Here is a 19,823-nt window from a genome sequence, read left to right as displayed (position 1 = left end):
CAGTCTTGTAAGAGGGAAGTATTTCCCAGAGGATTTTCTAATCAATACTGCACCTTTAAATACGTGAAATGGACTGAGAAAAAATGGATGCAATGCACATGTCTGTCTCAATCCTTTAGGATTGCTGCTCATGAATAACAGTGTATCATGATAATATAATGATATTATTTCTTATATATAGCATATATATTACATCATTTGTATCAATGATAAAATGTGGTTAATTTCTAATTACTGGATGGACAACAATAACAAAAGATAGTCAATAATGAACGATATTTTGTGGTGATATTTGTCTTCCTCTGATTTAAATTGCCATTGCTTTAGGATTTAAGTATGGTCAAGAGCAAATTATAATCATGCGATGCAGTGATTTGGTAACCAATGAAAGATAATTCAATAAGTTTTAGTGTTATAAAGTCCTTCATCAGTTGATTTTATTCTTTTCACTTTTGCTTTTCTCATCTTGAATAACTGAGCGGGGAAAGATTGTTGGGTCATGAATATTCCCATGTTTTGTATCTTGGTCTTTGGAGATAAAAACTTTTTTACACACAAAGTAGCATCATTTCACTGCACCAAAAAACGATCTTTATATTATGTTCAAGTAAAATAAAACTTACTATTTCATTCTTGCTAGAAAGTGAGTGTTTGTATCAAGCTCTTTATTAGCCACTATTAATCCAGCAACTGGGTACTATATGCCTGGTCTGAGTGATGTTATCTAAAATCAGTCCATTTGAGTCAGTATACCATTTCCTGAACTTCCAAAGATCTGCTGAAAAAGCTGAATGCAAATCTGCATGATTAATTTCACATTTAATGATTAACACAGCAAAGGTTATAACATAATAGAGTATTTGTGTTATATAATTAATGTTAGTTGGAATCATATATTTAATTATATATGTACCCATGTGTATAAATGTATGTATGTATACATCTAGCATATATATACATATTTATGTGTATGTATATATACATATATCTGCAAATGGGTATATCTCATCAGATCACAATTTTGATTTGAAAACCTTTTTAATGAAAAAATATAAAACACTAAAAAGTTTAGGTTGAGGTTAGTATTTAAAGCAACGATAGTGGACTGGCTAATGAAAATACCGAGAACTTGATCACGATTTAATTGGCATCATGTACTGTTCGTTAGAAGGCATGGTCTCTACGTCTCCACAATGCTATGACTTTCTAAGCTTGATGCATTCAGAAGCCTTAACGCTCTGAAAATTATTTTTCATTTTAAATAATTCATCAATATTACTGTGAAGCAGTAATCTGGTCCTGAGAATCTCAGCATTTTTTTCTCTAAAAATAAATTTATGAGAAGCTTGTGGAACTTACAAAGTTGGTATATATTAGTCTGTATTTCCCAACCTCCCTTGCAAGTATAATAGTCTGGCCAATGCAATGTGAGTAATTTCAGGCTGAAGAACTTAAAAGCTGACCTGCTTGCCATATCCCCTTTCCCCCACTTTCGTGACATTATAGGTCACAAAGCTAATCAGATTACGGTGTAACATATAACCTTTCTTGTTAAGATTTCCCTGTAATTTCTATTTGCATTTTGTATTGGTAGGTGTCAATGAGCCTGACTAATATAGTGATTTACCTCAATTATTTCTATATTTTCATGTGAATAGATTCATAAATATTTACAAGGAATCGAAGGGACATTCAATTTTTATAAACATAGAAATTATTTGTTTGGCTTTCAAATCATTAGATGTCATATCCATTCAGTTGTTCCTAAAGTAATCTTTATTCAATATTGGTTAGATATTCATCAAAATTCCATGTTATTACAAATTTAGGAAATACTATACTATATAGTGAACCACCTTACATCTCTCCTTTGAGCTTCAATTCAGCATATTTAAAAGTTAAGATAATTCAGGCGCCTGGGTGGCTCAGTTGGTTAAGCGACTGCCTTCGGCTCAGGTCATGATCCTGGAGTCCCAGGATCGAGTCCCGCATCAGGCTCCCTGCTCAGGGGGAGCCTGCTTCTCCCTCTGACCCTCCCCCCTCTCATGTGCTCTCTGTCTCTCTCATTCTCTCTGTCTCAAATAAATAAAATCTTAAAAATAAATAAATAAATAAATAAATAATAAATAATAAAAAAAATAAAAGTTAAGATAATTCGGGCGCCTGGGTGGCTCAGTTGGTTAAGCGACTGCCTTCGGCTCAGGTCATGATCCTGGAGTCCCTGGATCGAGTCCCGCATCAGGCTCCCTGCTCGGCAGGGAGTCTGCTTCTCCCTCTGACCCTCCCCTCTCTCATGTACTCGCTCTCTCTCATTCTCTCTCTCTCAAATAAATAAATAAAATCTTTAAAAAAAAAAGTTAAGATAATTCATCAGTGAGTAAAATGGCTTAAAGTTCTTTAAGTTAGTGTTTATCCAAATCAAAACATGTATTATTAAGCTAGACCATATAATGTATTCCTAAACTGTTGTAAACTAAATAAACTTTAAGATTACTTTATTACATTATATTTTATCACAAGATCATAAAAAAATATTGTAGAAGGAAACCAAACAGTGGATCTTTTAATGTGTATTTTCAAATCATATAGTAAAATTACTTATCAATAAGAATGATTAAGACTTTAACTTACTAGATCAAAATTTTCTTTAGGGACCATATTCCTATCTTTATATTTCAAGTATTTTCAAAGGGCTTTGCATTTAATAGGCTCTTTAAAATATTTGTCAATAAATGAGTGACATATTTCCTCTTTTAACAATGTCTTTCTGCACTCTTGCAAACCACGATGACTAGAAAAGAACTGGAAGAAGAACCCAGAGAAGTAGAGGACTCTGTGTTTCAAGCTTAAATATCCATGAGATTCCGAAGATAATACATATTAAATTAGTAAAATCGATTTAGATTACAAAGTCCTGGCTAAGCTAGATTCTGATGCTCATGTTTAAAAAATAATTCTTCAGTTAAACAAAATTTTATGGTTTTAATACTTGCTTATAAGTACAATGACATTATGAGAAGTTTATCATTTTTAACTATCTTTCCAATATTTATCTTAGAATGCCTGAAATTGGAATTCCCCAGTTGGTTCTCTCTGGGATAAATTTCTCTTGGCCATGGTAAAGAGGCAAGCATGCAAACAGAAAACATTACTACGGTGGAAATGAAAATAGATCTTGGAATTATGTAGTTCGTATTTGTTATTATTCTATCCTTTAAAAATGAAGGTAGAAAATTTTTGGAAGTTTTAGTTAGCTATTATTTTAATTACTTTTTATGAAATAATTGTATACACTGTTAGGATTTGGTGATTCCTTAAGCTGGTCTATTATTTCTGGCCACCATTACTATTATTACATGCAATCATTTCTAATTGTAATGCCTTGCCAATAACTGTGGCATTGTAAAAAATTAATTTAGAGATGCCTATGAACCTAAATCAGGCATATTGTTTTCTCAAGTATATTATGTTAAATCTTGTTTATTCTAAGAAACAACAAAGGACCCTGATGATAATTGCACATGAAATAAAAGATTTAAAAACTTTACCCAGAGACATTTATTATATATGTCTTAAAACTATCTGCAAAATATACTAAATAACTATTATTTCTAAAGGACATATTCTCTGTCAAAGTTATGAAGAGTAAACAAATCATTGATTGATGGAGAATAATTATTGAGAGCATACATGTTAAAAAACCTAACAGAAGAAAATTTTAAATAGATAAAAATGGTTTCATATAATGAATCTCAGGGTGATTTTAATTAATCTGGATGTCTCATATTTTTAAAAGTAGCCTGAAGAATATGATATTATTATTACATATTAAAATTATAATATGATAATGTTCATGGTTGCTATCAGTCAAATTATAAGAAAACATTGTTTTACATACTTTAAGGACATTTACATATCATAATTTTATAAGGAGAGTGCCAACTGTATTTCAAGCAATATGTTAGAAAAATCTGGCTCAGAGAGGTAAAATAACACATCCAGTTTTTACCAGCAATTAACCAGCAAAGCCAGAACTGTGCTACCTGATCTCTGACTACTTAGGTTTTGTTCTTTCTATTATGATGATAACATGAAATCAATTTTTAAAATGCCCAGAGATATATTTGTTTGATCTCAAGAGGGAAGAGATATAAAGAAAATGTCGTTTAATAGATATATTAATGCTAGCTTTAGTAATGACTAAATTTGTATGTTCAAATGTGAAATATCTAAGTGGAATAAAATGAGAAGGCATAGTCACACCAGAATCTCTTTAGTAAACCAGACCTTGAAGAAGCCTATACAAAAGATTTCAGAAGCAACAAATATCAAGGGGAAAAATTGTGGTGTGGCCTCATCATTGAGAACAAAACTGAGATGCTTCAATTCTCGAATTACGTGAAGCTTATGAGACAAGGCCCTCACAGGTGGCAGTGACTCCAGTTCATATGGGAAACTATAATCAGGGAAGAGAAAGTTTGTCTAGAATGGATTAGGAGGCAATATTTTGGTCATTGCTTACCAGAACTATAATGATGACTTATTACATTTTGCTCCTAAAAATTTAACTAAAGCACGTTGAGTACCTGGTCAAACACATTCTCCCCAGTCTTTACAAATAAAAAAAAAAATAGTAATAACAATAATAAATGGAAGTGGACACTGTTTATAGAGTGTAGCCTATATTTAAGGAACTGGTAGTAGCCCTACTGATTTTAAACAACTAAACTATCCTTATTTTTCAGATAAGAAAATTGGGACATAAGGAGGCCTTTGGTCATAGATCTGTGGAGACCAGATTTGAATCTAGATCCTTCAAGTTTATAACCCACTTTCTTAAATAATTTATTACATTCCCTTGATAAGGCAATGGTTTTTATAATTTTTTTTCTAATCTAAATCAGGGTTTATTATGGAAGTTATGTTTAAGTTTGCTTTTATTTCTTTGACTTAATTTTAAATTCTTAAAAGCATTTCAATATATTATAATGTACTTCACTGGTTATATATCAATAATAAATCAAACTGATAAAGAGTAATAAATATTTCTAATGGTATCAGGTTTACAAAAGAATATCTATTTATAATAAAACAAAAATATTTAGTCAACATAAACACGAGTAAGGTAATTATTAAAACTGATAGTCAACAAATCCACTAAAAATTAAGCAAAATAATCACAATATAAAAATAATGGAATTTAGTACCTTCTTCTCTCCATAATATGTTAGCTACTGCAGCATGTTAAAGGAAAGAGGAGAGAAAGAAAAATGAGTAGAGAGCTTCAATTGCATAATAATATAAATAATTATTAAAGAGGTCACAATCTCTAGGATAGAACATGTACATAAAAGTGGTGATGGTGAATTCAACAAACTACTTTGAATTAACAAAACAGTAAAATGCTGTACTAGCTAATAATGCTCTTTTCATTTCTCGAAATTGCCAATTCTTCTTAGGAATAAAGATTTTGTTAATAAACAAAGAATATTTTATGCATCACTGGAAAGAAGGGGATATTTAGGTTATGTTATTAAAATACATCTTTAGAACAAACATTGGTAGTTAAAACTATTTATTTAAGATAGTATAGTTAAAAGTTCCTAACTGAAAAAATTATATTTTAAAAATTCTCAGTAATCACAATATGTAATATTCCTACAAAATATGCAATATCCTGAGTGAGAAGAGTTCTTTTAATAAAGGATTTTGAACACAGACGTAGTTTATTTTTAAGTAATATATGTTTTCACTTTTTAAACCAGACAGAATGAAATATATCCAAACATATCTTGGTTAGTTCAATGCACAACAATGATTCATAGTAAATTGTTTCTGGACAATAGGTATATTAAATACTATATAGAGATTAAATCAATAGAGTTAAAATATTGAGATAGAAATAAAGAAAAAAATACCAATTAGAAATATTCTCAGAGAAATGTCTGCCTCCATTACTAATTCAAAGTTGCCCAAATTCTATATGTTTTCACAGCAAAATAATATGTCAAAAGAAAGTGTAATTGGTGTAAAATCTTACACACATCTAAATATTCCCTGAATATTTTAACCATATTAAAGCATAATCACTTTTTTTAAGCTGAACCCCCCACCCATGAATGTAGCAAAGCCAAGACTATACTCCACCACTCCTAGCTGGAGGCTGAAGGCCCAAGTCATCCAGTTTCAAAACCTGCTAAACATTTTAAAAATAAATTTTTGTAAAGTAACATTCATCCCTTCAGGACATTTTGTGGTGCTGTTCTTGCTGTCTACAGTGTTCTTGAAATGAATGTGAAAATGATAGATCTATTTGCAAGGAGAGGACACAGACCTCAGTTATCAGCAGTTAACCTCGGTCTGGAAGTAGATGATCCTGCTCCTCAAGTTTCATCAGAATGTCAATAGTAGTCACAGTGTCTATGTCATTCACTTCATTTCATCACATAGGCATTTTATCATCTCACATCGTCACAAGAAGAAAGGTGAGTACGGTACAATGAGAGACCATATTCACATAACTTTTATTACAGTATATTATTAAATTATTATTATTACTATTGTCAATCTTCTACTGTACCTAATTTATAAATTAGATTTTATCATAGGTATGTGTGTATAAGAAAAAAAAAAAACAGCATATATGGAGTGTAGTACTATAAGCCGCTTCGGGCATCCACTGGGGGTCTTGGAACATATTCCCTGCATAAGGGGGAACTACTCTATTCAGAGAAATTTAAATGATTGAGTATATTTGAAGAACAAAACTGATAGAAGATGAGGCCAGAGAATTTTTCCATGAGTAGATCAAGAAAGTCTTTTGTACACAATGCAGAGGAGATTAAATTTTCTTCTGTAGGTTCAGGAAAGGCTGAGCCATGATTAGACTTATCTTTTTTTTTTTTTTTTCCTGGTTTATATAAAAAAAAAAAAAATGTAACTAGATCTATGTTTCGTCACATCTCCATTCATTTGCTCAGTGAGTACTGACTGAGCGCCGAACATGTGTCAGACATTGCATTCAGGGATACAATACACAGATTCCCCAGGCCCAATCTCTCTGTTAATAGAGTTTATAGTCTAGTTGAGGAAAAAATAAAAATAAAAACACTATTCACGAAATGACAGAGAAAGTTTTTTAAATTACACACTTAATGGGATATGAAAGAGAGGAACAGTACTGTGAGTTCTTTTAGCAGGTGGATTAAACATAAGGAAATACTGAAAGTGAAAGATGCAAGATGAGTAAGAGTGAAGCAAGTGAGGACTGTAAGGATAAGGTTTCTAGAGAAAAGAAGAAGCCTGCACAAACCCTAGTGGCATATCAAAGCAGTGCTAGTTTAAAGGAGTTAAGGACAGAGATATTTTCAAGACAGGCAATCATTTAGGAGAAAGTACCAAGAAATACATGGTTTGTGATATTAACATCAAACAAGATAAAATTCAAAGCACTGCATATTGAACTTAATATTATATAAACTAAAAACATAATATTAAAATATGAAGCAAAAGCTGTTAGGACTGGAAACAAAATTGATAAATACACACTTGTATTCTATTTCTTTAACTTATCACTCTCAGTATTTGAAAAATTAAGAGAAAAAAGACAAAGTTTCAATAATATGGTTATTAAGACTGAATAAGTATTTTCATAGTGAATGTTGTATTATACAAACAGAATGTTGAACTCTACAAATAAAAGTGTTTTGTTCAGATTTTCTGGAAAAATTTTCAAGAGTGCTCCCAAAGTAAACTAGAAAATGAAAAGTCTATATTGTAGGTATATTTCAATCAGCATAAATAGTTTAGACATTTTCAGACAAGGATAAAACAAATATGAAAATCCATGAGAAGTATTTAAACACACAAAATTCCTCCATAAATTAAATATTTAAAAAAAAATCAAATATGGCAGCACCTGGGTGGTAGTGTCAGCTAATGTTTGACTCTTGGTTTTGGCTCTGATCTTGGGGTTGTAAGATGGAGCCCCATATCGGGCTCTGCACTCAGCACAGAGTCTCCTTGAGATTGTCTCCCTTGCCCTCTGCTCCTCCCCACTACCTCTCTCTCTCTAAATTAAATTTTAAAAACTTTAAAAATAAATAAATAAATAAATAATAAAATATGACTACAATTCATATGAGACAACAAAAAATAAGTATTCAATATGTGGACCCAAAGAGTTTTGGCTAAGAGGTAATACATAGACTTAACTGATGCATTATTAAGCAAAATAGAAGGAAAAAGACAATGAGAGAGAAAGCAGAAATGGAAGCAGAACCAGGAGGAAGAAAAAAGGGAAAGAAATGGGGAGACAATGAAGATAGAAGGAATGATTGTAGCTATGATTTTAAATTAATGTAGATTTTTTTTGTAGTTTCAAGTTTTTATTAAAATTACAGTTAGTTAACATATTGTGTAATATTAGTTTCAGGAGTAGAATTTAGTGATCCATCACTTTAATGTAGAATTTTTGCTAATAAATTTGATAATCTGGATTTCACTCAAAAAATCCAAGGAAATATAAATATCCAAACTGAAATAAAGAAAAAAGTGAATAAAAATAACCATGGTACTGATTGAAACTTTTATTTAAATTCAGTTAATTAACATATAGTGTATTATTAGTTTCAGAGGTAGAGTTCAGTGATTCATCAGTCTTATATAATACCCAATGCTCATTATATCACGTGCTCTCCTTAATATCCATCACCAGTTATCCTATCCCCCCACTAACCTCCCCTCCAGCAACCATCAGTTTGTTTCCTATGATTAAGAGTCTCTTATGGTTTGTCTCCCTCTCTGATTGTGTCTTGTTTTATTTCTTCCTCCCTTCCCCTATAATCCTGTTTTGTCTCTTAAATTCCAAATATGAGTGAGAGCATAATGATAACTGTCTTTCTCTGATTGACTTATTTCTCTAGCATAATACCCTCTAGTTCTATTCATGTCATTGCAAGTGGCAAGATTTCTTTTGTTGATGGCTAAGTAGTATTCTGTTGTATATATATAGCACATCTTCTTTATCCATGCATCTGTTGATGGACATCTTGGCTCTTTCCATGGTTTGGCTCTTGTGGACTTTGCTGCTGTATACATTGGAGTGCAGGGGCCCCTCTGGATCAGTACATTTGTATCTTTGGGGTAAATCCCTAGTACTGCAATTGCTGGGTCATAGTAGCTCTATTTTTAACTTTTTGAGGAACCTCCATACTGTTTTCCAAAGTGGCTGCACCAGCTTGCATTCCCACCAACAGCATAAGAGGGTTCCCCTTTCTCTGCATCCTCGCCAACACTTGTTGTTTCCTGTCTTGTTAATTTTGGCCATTCTAACTGGTGTAAGATGGTATCTCATTGTAGTTTGGGTTTGTATTTCCCTGATGCCGAGTGATATTGAGCGTTTTCTCATGTGTCTGTTGGCCATTTGTATGTGTTCTTTGGAAAAATGTCTGTTCATGCCTTCTGCTCATTTCTTGATTGGATCATTTGTTCTTTGGGTGTTGAATTTGATCAATTCTTTATAGATTTTGGACACCAGCCCTTTATCTGATATGTCATTTGCAAATATCTTCTCCCATTCTGTCAGTTGTCTTTTGGTTTTGTTGACTGTTTCCTTTGCTGTGCAAATGCTTTTTATCTTGATGAAGTCCCAATAGTTCATTTTTGCCCTTGCTTCCCTTGCCTTTGGCAATGTGTCTAGGAAGAAGTTGCTGCAGTTGAGGTCAAAAAGGTTGCTGCCTGTGTTCTCCTCTAGGATTGTGATGGATTCCTGTCTCACATTTAGGTCTTTCATCCATTTTGAGTCTATTTTTGTCTACGGTGCAAGAAAATGGTCCAATTTCATTCTTCTGCATGTGGCAATCCAATTTTCCCAATGTCATTTGTTGCAGAGACTGTCTTTTTCCAATGGATATTCTTTCCTGCTTTGTTGAAGATTAGTTGACCATAGAGTTGAGGGTCCACATTGGGTCCTCTATTCTGTTCCATCGATCTGTGTGTTTGTTTTTGTGCCAGTATCATACTGTCTTCATGATTACAACTTTGTAATAGAGCTTGAAGTCCAGGATTGTGATGCTACCAGCTCTGGTTTTCTTTTTCAACATTCCTTTAGCTATCCAGGGTTTTTTTCTGATTCCATACAAATTTTAGGATTATTTGTTCCAGCTCTATGAAAAAAAAAGTTGATGTAATTTTGATAGGGATTGCATTGAATGTATAGATTGCTCTAGGTAGCATGGACATTTTATCAATATTTGTTCTTCTAAGCCATGAGCTTGGAACATTTTTCCATTTCTCTGTGTCTTCCTCAATTTCTTTCATGAGCATTCTATAGTTTTCTGAGTACAGATCTTTTGCCTCTTTGGTTGTTTATTCCTAGGTATCTTAGGGGTTTTGGTGCAACTATAAATGGGATTGAATCCTTAATTTCTCTTTCTTCTGTCTCATTGTCAGTTTATAGAAATGCAATGGATTTCTGTGCATTGATTTTATATCCTGCAACTTTGCTGAATTATTGAAGGAGTTCTAGCAATTTTGGGGTGGTGTCTCTTGGGTTTTCCACATAGAGTATCATGTTATCTGCAAAGAGTGAGAGTTTGACTTCTTCTTCGTTGATTCGGATGCCTTTTTGTTGTTGTTGTTGTCTGATTGCTGAGGCTAAGACTTCTAGTACTATGTTGGAAAACAGTGGTTAGTGTAGACATCCCTGTCCTTAGGAGAAAAGCTCTCAGTTTTTCCCTATTGAGAATGATATTTGCTGTGGGCTTTTCATAGATGGTTTTTATGATATTGAGGTATGTTCCCTCTATCCTTACACTGTGAAGAGTTTTAATCAAGAATGGATGATGTACTTTGTCAAATGCTTTTTGTGCATCTATTGAAAAGATTACATGGTTCTTATTCTTTCGTTTATTAATGTATCACATTGTATCACATTGATTGATTTGCAGATATTGAACTACCCTTGCAGCCCAGGAATAAATCCCCTTTGATCGTGGTGAATAATCTTTTTAATGTACTGTTGGATCCTACAGGGTAGTCTCTTGGCCGAGAATTTTTGCATCCAAGTTCATCAGGGATATTGGTCTGTACCTTTCCTTTTTGGTGGGGTCTTTGGTTTTGGGATCAAGGGAATGCTGGCCTCATACAAAAAGTTTGTAAGTTTTCCTTCCATTTATTTTTTTGAGACAGCTTCAGAAGAATAGGTATTAGTTCTTCTTTAAATGTTTGGTAGAATTCCCCTGGGAAGCCATCTGGCCTTGGACTCTTGTTTGTTGGGAGATTTTTGATTACTGCTTCAGTTTCCTTATTGATTATGGGTCTGTTCAAGTTTTCTATTTCTTCCTATTTCAATTTTGGTATTTTATAAGTTTCTGGGAATGCATCCATTTCTTCCAGATTGCCTAATTTGTTGTCATGTACTTGATCATAATATGTTCTTAAAATTGTTTGTATTTCCTTGGTGTTGGTTGAGGTCTCTCCTCTTTCATTCATGATTTTATTAATTTGGGTCTTTTTTTCTTTTTGATAAATCTGGCTAGGGGTTTATCGAGCTTATTAACTCTGTCAAAGAACCATCTTCTAGTTTCATTTATCTATTCTACTGTTCTTTTGGTTTCTGTTTCATTGATTGCTACTCTATCCTTTATTATTTCTCTTTTCCTGCTTGGTTTCGGCTTTGTTTGCTGTTCTTTCTCCAGCTCCTTTAGTTGTAAGGTTAGCTTGTGTATTTGAAACCTTTCTTGTTTCTTGAGAAATGCTTATATTGCTATGTACTTCCCTCTTAGGACTGCCTTTGATGCATACCAAAGATTTTGAATAGTTGTGTTTTCATTTTCATTTGTTTCCATGAATTTTTTTAATTCTTCTTTAACTTCCTGGTTGACCCATTCATTCTTTAGTAGGATGCTCTTTAACTCTTTAACCTCTAAGTATTTGAGTTCCTTCTAAATTTCCTCTTATGATTGAGTTCAAGTTTCAAAGCATTGTGGTCTGAAAGTATACAGGGAATAATCTCAGTCTTTTGATATCAGTTGAGACCTGATTTGTGACCCAGTATGTGATCTATTCTGGAGAAAGTTCCATGAGCACTCGGGAAGAATATGTATTCTGTTGCTTTGGGATGGAATGCTCTGTATATATCTGTGAAGTCCATCTAGTCCAGTGTGTCATTCAAAGCCCTTGTTTCCTTGTTGATTTTCTGCTTAGATGATCTGTCTATTGCAGTGAGTGGGGTGTTAAAGTTCCCTACTATTATTGTATTATTATCAATTTTTTTTTTATTTTGTTATTAATTGGTTTATAAAATTCACTGCTCCCATGTTAGGGGCATGAATATTTACAATTGTTATATCTTCTTGTTGGATAGACCCTTTACTTATGATATAGTGTCCTTCCTCATCTCTTATTAGTCTTTGGCTTAAAATCTAATTTGTCTGATATAAGAATTGCCACCCAGCTTTCTTTTGATGTCCATTAACGTGATAAATTGTTTCCCACCCCCTCACTTTCAATCTGGAGGTGTCTTTGGGTCTAAAATGAGTCTCTTGCAGACAGCATATCCATGGGTCTTGCTTTTTTATCCATTCTCATAGATTGTGTCTTTTGATTGGGGCACTTAGTCCATTTACATACAGAGTAACTATTGAAAGATAGGCATTTAGTGACATTGTATTACCTGTAAAGTCACTGTTTCTGAATATTGTCTCCATTCCTTTCTAGTCTCTGTTCCTTTTGGGCTCTCTCTTTGCTTAAAGGATCACCTTTAATATTTCTTGCCATGCTGGTTTAATGATCACAAATTCTTTTAGTTTCTGTTTGTCCTGTAAGCTTTTCATCTCTCCTTCTATTTTGAATGACAGCCTTGCTGGATATAGTATTCTTGGCTGCATATTTTTCTCATTTAGCACCTTGAATATATCATGCCAGTCTTTCTGGCCTGCCAGGTCTTGTGGATAGGCCTGCTGCCAGTCTAATGTTTCTACCCTTGTAGGTTATGCACCTCTTGTCCCAAGCTGCTTTCAGGATTTTCTCTTTGTCTCTGAGATTTGCAAGCGTCACTATTATGTGTTGAAGTGTTGACCTATTTTTAGTGATTTTGAGGTAGGTCTCTGTGCCTCCTGGACTTGAATGTGTGCTTTCTTCCCCAAATTAGGGAAGCTTTCTGCTATAATTTGCTCCAATATCCTTCTGCCCGTCCTTCCTTTTGGGGATCCCAATTATTCTAATATTGTTTTGCTTTATGGTATCACTTATCTCTCAAATTCTTCCCTTGTGATCCAGTAGTTGTTTATCTCTCTTTTTCTCAGATTCTTCATTCTCCATCATTTTGTCTTCTATATCACTAATCCTTTCTTCTGCCTCATTTATTCTAGCAGTCAGATCCTCCATTTTGATTGTATCTCATTAATAGCCTTTTTAATTTTGACTTGATTAGATTTTAGTTCTTTTATTTCTCCAGAAAGGGGTTCTTTAGTGTCTTCTATGCTTTTTTCAACCCCAGCTAGTATCTTTATAATCATGATTCTGAACTCTAGTTCTGACATCTTACTTATATCCATACTGATTAGGTCTCTGACAGTCAGTACTTTTTTGAGGTGAGTTTTTCCACCTTGTCATGCTTGCAGAAAGTGGTCGCTTTTCTATTTGTAGAGTTGCAGCAATTCTTTTCTTAAATCTCCAGTTGAGTTCACAGGTGTTCAGAATGATTTGATAGCTATCCAGCTGAATTCCTGGGACCAAACAAAACTAAAGTCTCCAATTCCTCTGCCATCTTAGAAAGCCCCTGATTGAAACATTTTTAAAAATAGTTTCTTCCCAACATACTCTCAGGGTTTGAGGTTTTATATTGAATATTTACTCACTTAAGAAGCATACAAGTCCAGTTGTGTTAAATATTTTTAGGCTATGGAAACATTTTTATTTATTTTATAAAGTCAGCAAAAGTGATGCCAATAACTAATCACAAGGAGCAAAACAAAGGGAATTATAGAACAATTTCACTAGTGACAAAAATTAAAAAATGAATGCAAGCAAAATTCATCAGGATATTAAAGGTTGATCATATACAGGAATCTCTTTGGAATGAAGATAGGAATATATTGATGATGAATAGGTTGATAGGAATTTAGTTAAGAAATTTAATTTAATGGAATATTTTAGTATATCAAGTGAAAATAATTGATGTAATTTAATTAAACAAATGTAATCTGATAAAGTGTGTCACCTATTACTAAATATAATCTAAATGCCCTTAGTGACTGAGCAAACTATAAGTAGGGGATATTTTGCTAAGTGAAATAAGTCAGACAGAGAAAGACGAATACCACATGATTTCACTTATATGTAGAATCTGAAAAACAAATGAACAAACAAAACCAAACAGAATTGTGAATACAGAGAACAAACTGGTGGTTGCCAGAAGGGAATGAGAGGGGGATGGGTGGAATAGACAAAGATGATTAAGTGATACAAACTTATAGTTATAAAATAAATAAGTCACGGAGATGAAAACTACAGCATAGGGAATATAGTCAATAATTTTCAATAGTGTTTTATGGTGACAGATGGTGACCACACTTATCGTGGTGAGGGAGCATTGATTAATGTATAGAATTGTGAAATCAATATGTTATACACTTGAAACTAATATAACATTGTACATTAATTATACTTCAATAAAATAAAAATAAAAAGGAGAATGTAAATACAATAGAACTAACTAAACTGATATTATCTATACTTAATAAAAAACGAGTATAGAAGCATATTTTATATTAATAAAAGTTTAACAAATACTTTATACTATACAAATACTAATAAATGGAGAGCCAAAATAGTGGACTGTAATTGTCATTAGAAATTAATTTTTTAATGAATTAGACAATTTGTTAAGGCAGAAAATAAATATAAATTATATAAATAGTCTAAATTAGAAAATAATCAAAATTTGAAGATAAAATTCGTCAAAAGATTACATTAAAAGTACACATAAAATTAGTTAAATAGACACAAGATAAATACCCCCAAATCTATTCTTATGTAAGATTTAGAAAATGCAATAGATTTAATTTACAATACCCCAAAGCAAAATATGTCAATGAAATACTAAATTCTATACCCGAAACTAATACTACACTGTTTGTTAATTAACTGGAATAAATAAAAAATTAATGATTTATTAAAATATAAAAAATATAGCAAATTGAATGTAACATTCACTAAAAATATGCTAGATGGAAAGCTATATATTCTTAAATCAAAAGAATGAATGTTATAAAGAGAATTTATTCTGCAATTACTTAATTTAAAAATTGCATGTATTGTTACTATGTATTTAGAACATATGCCATTTTATCATATAAAGTTGGAATGCACATTAAATGTAAAAAATACTTTGAATTCAATTACATAGGTATAATAACCAAGTCTCTTTTCCTTAGACGTCTTTTCATTATTTTTCTGATTTTTATATAAATATACATGTATATAAATATGCAACATATAAAAATAATTTTAACCTTGTATATTCATTTATCATATGTCTACTTTGGTTTTGAAATATACATTTTAAATCATTATACACTATTCCTTCATATGGCTTTCTTCCTTTAAAAAATATTGTTGTTCATGGGGCACCTGGGTGGCTCCATTGGTTAAGCATATGCCTTCAGCTCAGGTCATGATCCCAGGGTCCTAGGATCGAGCCCCACATTGGGCTCCCTGCTCAGCGGGAAGGCTGTTCTCCCTCTACTTGTGTTCCCTCTCTCACTGTGTCTCTCTCTGTCAGAAAAATAAATAAAATCTTTAAAAAAAATAAAAATTAAAAAAAAATGTTATTGTTCATTATTCATTGATCCAAACTTAGCACCTAGACCAGAGGCTAGTATAAGTTACAAGATTCAAAAATATCATTGACTTATCAGTCACATAGATGTATGGATATATACACTGACGTGCACATGTGTGTGTATGTGTGCATGGATGCATTTTAACTGTGATGACCATCCTTCTATGTAGTTATTGCCATTACTATACATTCCTACAAGAGGTATGGGGATGGTTAAAGCCATTGACACATGTTGCCAGGTTAACTGCCAAAAAGTTGTTATCAGCACCACAAGCAGTCTGTGCACTCAGGGTAGACTAAAACATGTGCAAAGGCTAATCAAATATTAATATATAAATATTATAACATATATGATATGTATATATACATGCATCATATATTATAAGTTATATTATTTTTGCAAATATTTAAAGAAAATTTTGTTTTTTATGCCTTTAACCCATTATTTCTATTGAGATGTTATTTTTCTATTTATATATATATATATATATATATATATTAAAGATTTTATTTATTTGAAAGAGAAAGAAAGAGAGAAAAGAGCATGAGCAGGGGTGGAGAGGCAGAGGGAGAAGCAAACTCTCCACTGAGCAGGGAGCCTGACACGGGGGCTTGATCCCAGAACCCTGGGATCATGACCTGAGCCAAAGGCAGATGCTTAACCAACTAAGCTTCCCAGGTCTATTTTTTATATTTTAAGAGCTACTTACATATTGGAATGGCTTTGTTTTACCATACTGATTTATCTTTCTTATAATAAAAATAGCTACCTATAGTAAATGCAGGCATAATCATGCCACTTATTTGCTTAAAAATACAATGCATATTGGGGCGCCTGGGTGGCTCAGATGTTAAGCGTCTGCCTTCGGCTCAGGTCATGATCCTAGGGTCCTGATATCGAGCCCCACATTGGGCTCCCTGCTCCGTGGGAAGCCTGCTTCTCCCTCTCCCACTCCCCCTGCTTGTGTTCCCTCTCTCGCTGTGTCTCTCTCTGTCAAATAAATAAATAAAATCTTAAAAAAAAAAATAATGAATATTTGTGTGTGTATATATACTCTCAGAAGTTCTTAGCATAGCACATACAGTCTTTTATGACATGCTTGTGTCATATTAAACTCATATTCCAAACATCAAGACATTTTCAATTTCTTCATCTTTATCCATATGTTAAATCTGACCTTACCAGAATTCTTCACTTAATTTCCCCCTAATTCTCCTTTAAACCAGCTTAATTTTTTTCTTTAATCCTGTAGAATCAAGAGTCTGGGCTAAATAAGTTGTTGTTTTTTGTTTTTATTTTTATTTTTTTTAAGATTTTATTTATTTGACAGAGAGAGACACAGCGAGAGAGGGAACACAAGCAGGCGGGAATAGGAGAAGGAGAAGCAGGCTTCCAGCCGAGCAGGGAGCCTGATGTGGGACTCGATCCCAGGACCCTGGGATCATGACCTGAGCTGAAGGCAGACGCTTAACGACTGAGCCACCCAGGCGCCCTTGTTTTTTTGTTTTTCTGTACCTATAGAATCCTATGAAACACAATGCAGCCCTTAATATAGCATAAATGAAATTTCTGTTCTGAAATCTTTTATTTATAATTGGACAACAAACCCCTCAAAATTATAGACACCAGTAATTTAATACTTTTTCATAACTTAATTGAAATGCAAAATTCTTTCTGAAGATAATGTATGCCTTATAATGAAAATGTAGACATTTCATTCATAAAGACACCATTAACAGAATCTTCTATGAATGCCTTTTTTAATAAAGTGCCTTATTTTATATATTAGGGTTTTGCAATTACACTCAAAGTGATGGATCTCACATTAAATATGCTATCTGTATGTGGAAATATATGTGGAGAGCTGAATGTTATATAAGTAACAGCAATAAGATGATTAACTACATAGCAGCATGCTATAGGACTGCACAGCTATTTTATTTGGTCACTAAACAGGTTGGCTTTGTAATTAAATAAGTTTCTGCTTGTCCTTGTCTTTGAAAGTGTAAGATTTTCACTAGTGGAAACCATTTTTTTATAAACTGCATTTATGTAAGGATAACATTTTAGTTAGATGTCTTATTGACTGCTTTTCCTTTTGGATTTAAGAAATTGACAGCTTCAGAAAGCAAATGGAAAAGGGCAATGTTAAAAGAAAATGTAGATAAAAATTTAATGTATCTAAAAAATGTATGGTTAGTATTATGGTAGCTGAAATTTCTTTGAATGTGCATATGGAGAATGAAATGAGACATTTAAAATACACTATTTTTAGGATGGAAAGCTATGTAAGATATGTCAAGTACATTGCCTGCCATGTGCCAAATTCAAAGCCACTTTCAAGTAAAACTGTCATTTGTTGGGAACTGATTGAAGATGATTCTCTTCTCTGATTCCCAACCTAGTGTCTAACATTAGCTGATTAGGCTAGGGTGCCCAGCTTACATTAGTGAATACGACTCAGAAATTGGCCAGGAATGTGTGGTCTTAATTTCTATAAACTGATGAAACGGGATAATCAGATTCTTTTCACAGGTAATTTGAGTCAAGAGGTCATGTTAAAAAATGGAGAGCACAGAGAACCAGAATTGTAAGAATGAGTAGCAAATGGCACCATGAAGTAGAGTCAGGGCCCCTGATGATTTGTGACAATGAAGAGAACTCAAAGTGTGAAAGGGACTCTTCCATGGAAAGGGAGAGGGTCAGAAGTTGTCTATGGAAGGTCAGTTTCTGGGTTCTGAATGTGGATACGTCCCTGACTGCTTCACATTGCCAGTTTAACAATCACATCAACTTAAAAACAACCTATACTCAACCAAATAGAGAGAACCTACTTCTGGCAAACAAGTCTGAGTGAAGCCAAGGCAATGTAAGAACGTTGCCATGTCAAAAGATTAAAACCGCAATACAAAACAAATAAAAACCATATCCATCCTTCCAGGGCACCTGGCTGGCTCAGTCAGAAGAGCAAGTGACTCTTGATCTCAGGGTCATGAGTTCGAACCCGACACTGGGTGTAGTGATTACTTAAACAAATAAACTTAAAAAAAATAACATCCATCTTTCCTCCCAATGCCAAATCAAGTAAGCCTATATTTGCAGTAGTTATCGCCTGATGCATAAAATATTATCTCAGACTTAGCAGCTTAAAACAACAAAAAACATTTATGGTAATTGTGGTGGTGGCTTGGCAGGAAGGTTCTGATTTGGGGTATCTCATGAGTCTCTAGTCATCTGAGGGCTTAACATGGGCTGGAGGATTCACTTCCGAGGTGGTTCACTTAAATGACTGGCAATTTGGTGCTGGCCATTGGCAGAAAGCCCCAGTTCTTTATGTCTGGGACTCTCCCCAAGGCTGCTTACATGTTCTCACATACTGACAGTTGGCTTCCCCCAGAATGAGTGACCCATGACAGCAAGGCAGAAGTCATAATGCCCTTTTGACCTGGCTTCAGAAGTCATATACCTTCACCTCCACCCTACTCTATGTGTGAAAGAGAACTATTTCAATCTGGGAAAATAATACAAGGGTGTGTATCACAGAAAGAGGAGGATTATTAGGACCATCATGGACACCACAGAATGTTAATGTAACAGACTGCTTACTAAGCAAACATAACTTCAAGAAAAATTTTCTGGCTAACATCCTCCCAGTCAGACTGCCAACACCTGAGCTTTTCTTAATAGAAATTCTAAGCCCACCCACAGTCAGGAAGTGACTTGATTTTGAAAATTCTTCACACAAATGATTGATTGTCATTTTTACGTGATAAACAATCAACAATGACATTTTTAAACAATTGTAGTGATTAGCTGCAGATACACGGGAAAATCTTTGCCTTCTAACTCACTCATATACCCTACCATTTTAAGTAGATGGCAAACAGTTACTTCCTCTTTTGCTTTACCCTCCTCAGCTAGAAAATATACCAAATGGTTGATTAGAGAATTACAAAATAAAATGATTATTAAATA

The 19,823-nt window shown here is 33.3% G+C and overlaps 1 protein-coding gene across 3 annotated transcripts in view; it reads right to left on the bottom strand.

The window, feature by feature from the left end:
* FSTL5 (follistatin like 5) overlaps positions 1 to 19,823 on the bottom strand; it is a 684,607-nt gene that overhangs the window by 101,531 nt on the left and 563,253 nt on the right. For 2 of the 3 annotated variants that reach the window (XM_035022792.1, XM_035022794.1), the window contains exon 10: positions 5,208 to 5,234. The exons of the other annotated variant lie outside the window; for it this stretch is intronic. In XM_035022792.1, coding sequence (XP_034878683.1) covers positions 5,208 to 5,234 — 27 coding nt within the window. The remainder of the gene's footprint in view (positions 1 to 5,207; positions 5,235 to 19,823) is intronic. 3 annotated transcript variants of the gene reach the window in all.

The sequence above is a fragment of the Mirounga leonina genome, unplaced genomic scaffold (genome assembly GCF_011800145.1).
Source record: "Mirounga leonina isolate KUSES-001 unplaced genomic scaffold, KU_Mleo_1.0 Mir_176, whole genome shotgun sequence".
Lineage (NCBI taxonomy): Eukaryota > Metazoa > Chordata > Mammalia > Carnivora > Phocidae > Mirounga > Mirounga leonina.
The sequence above is the reverse complement of the archived record's forward strand: the minus strand, read 5'-3'. Positions and strand labels throughout refer to the sequence as shown.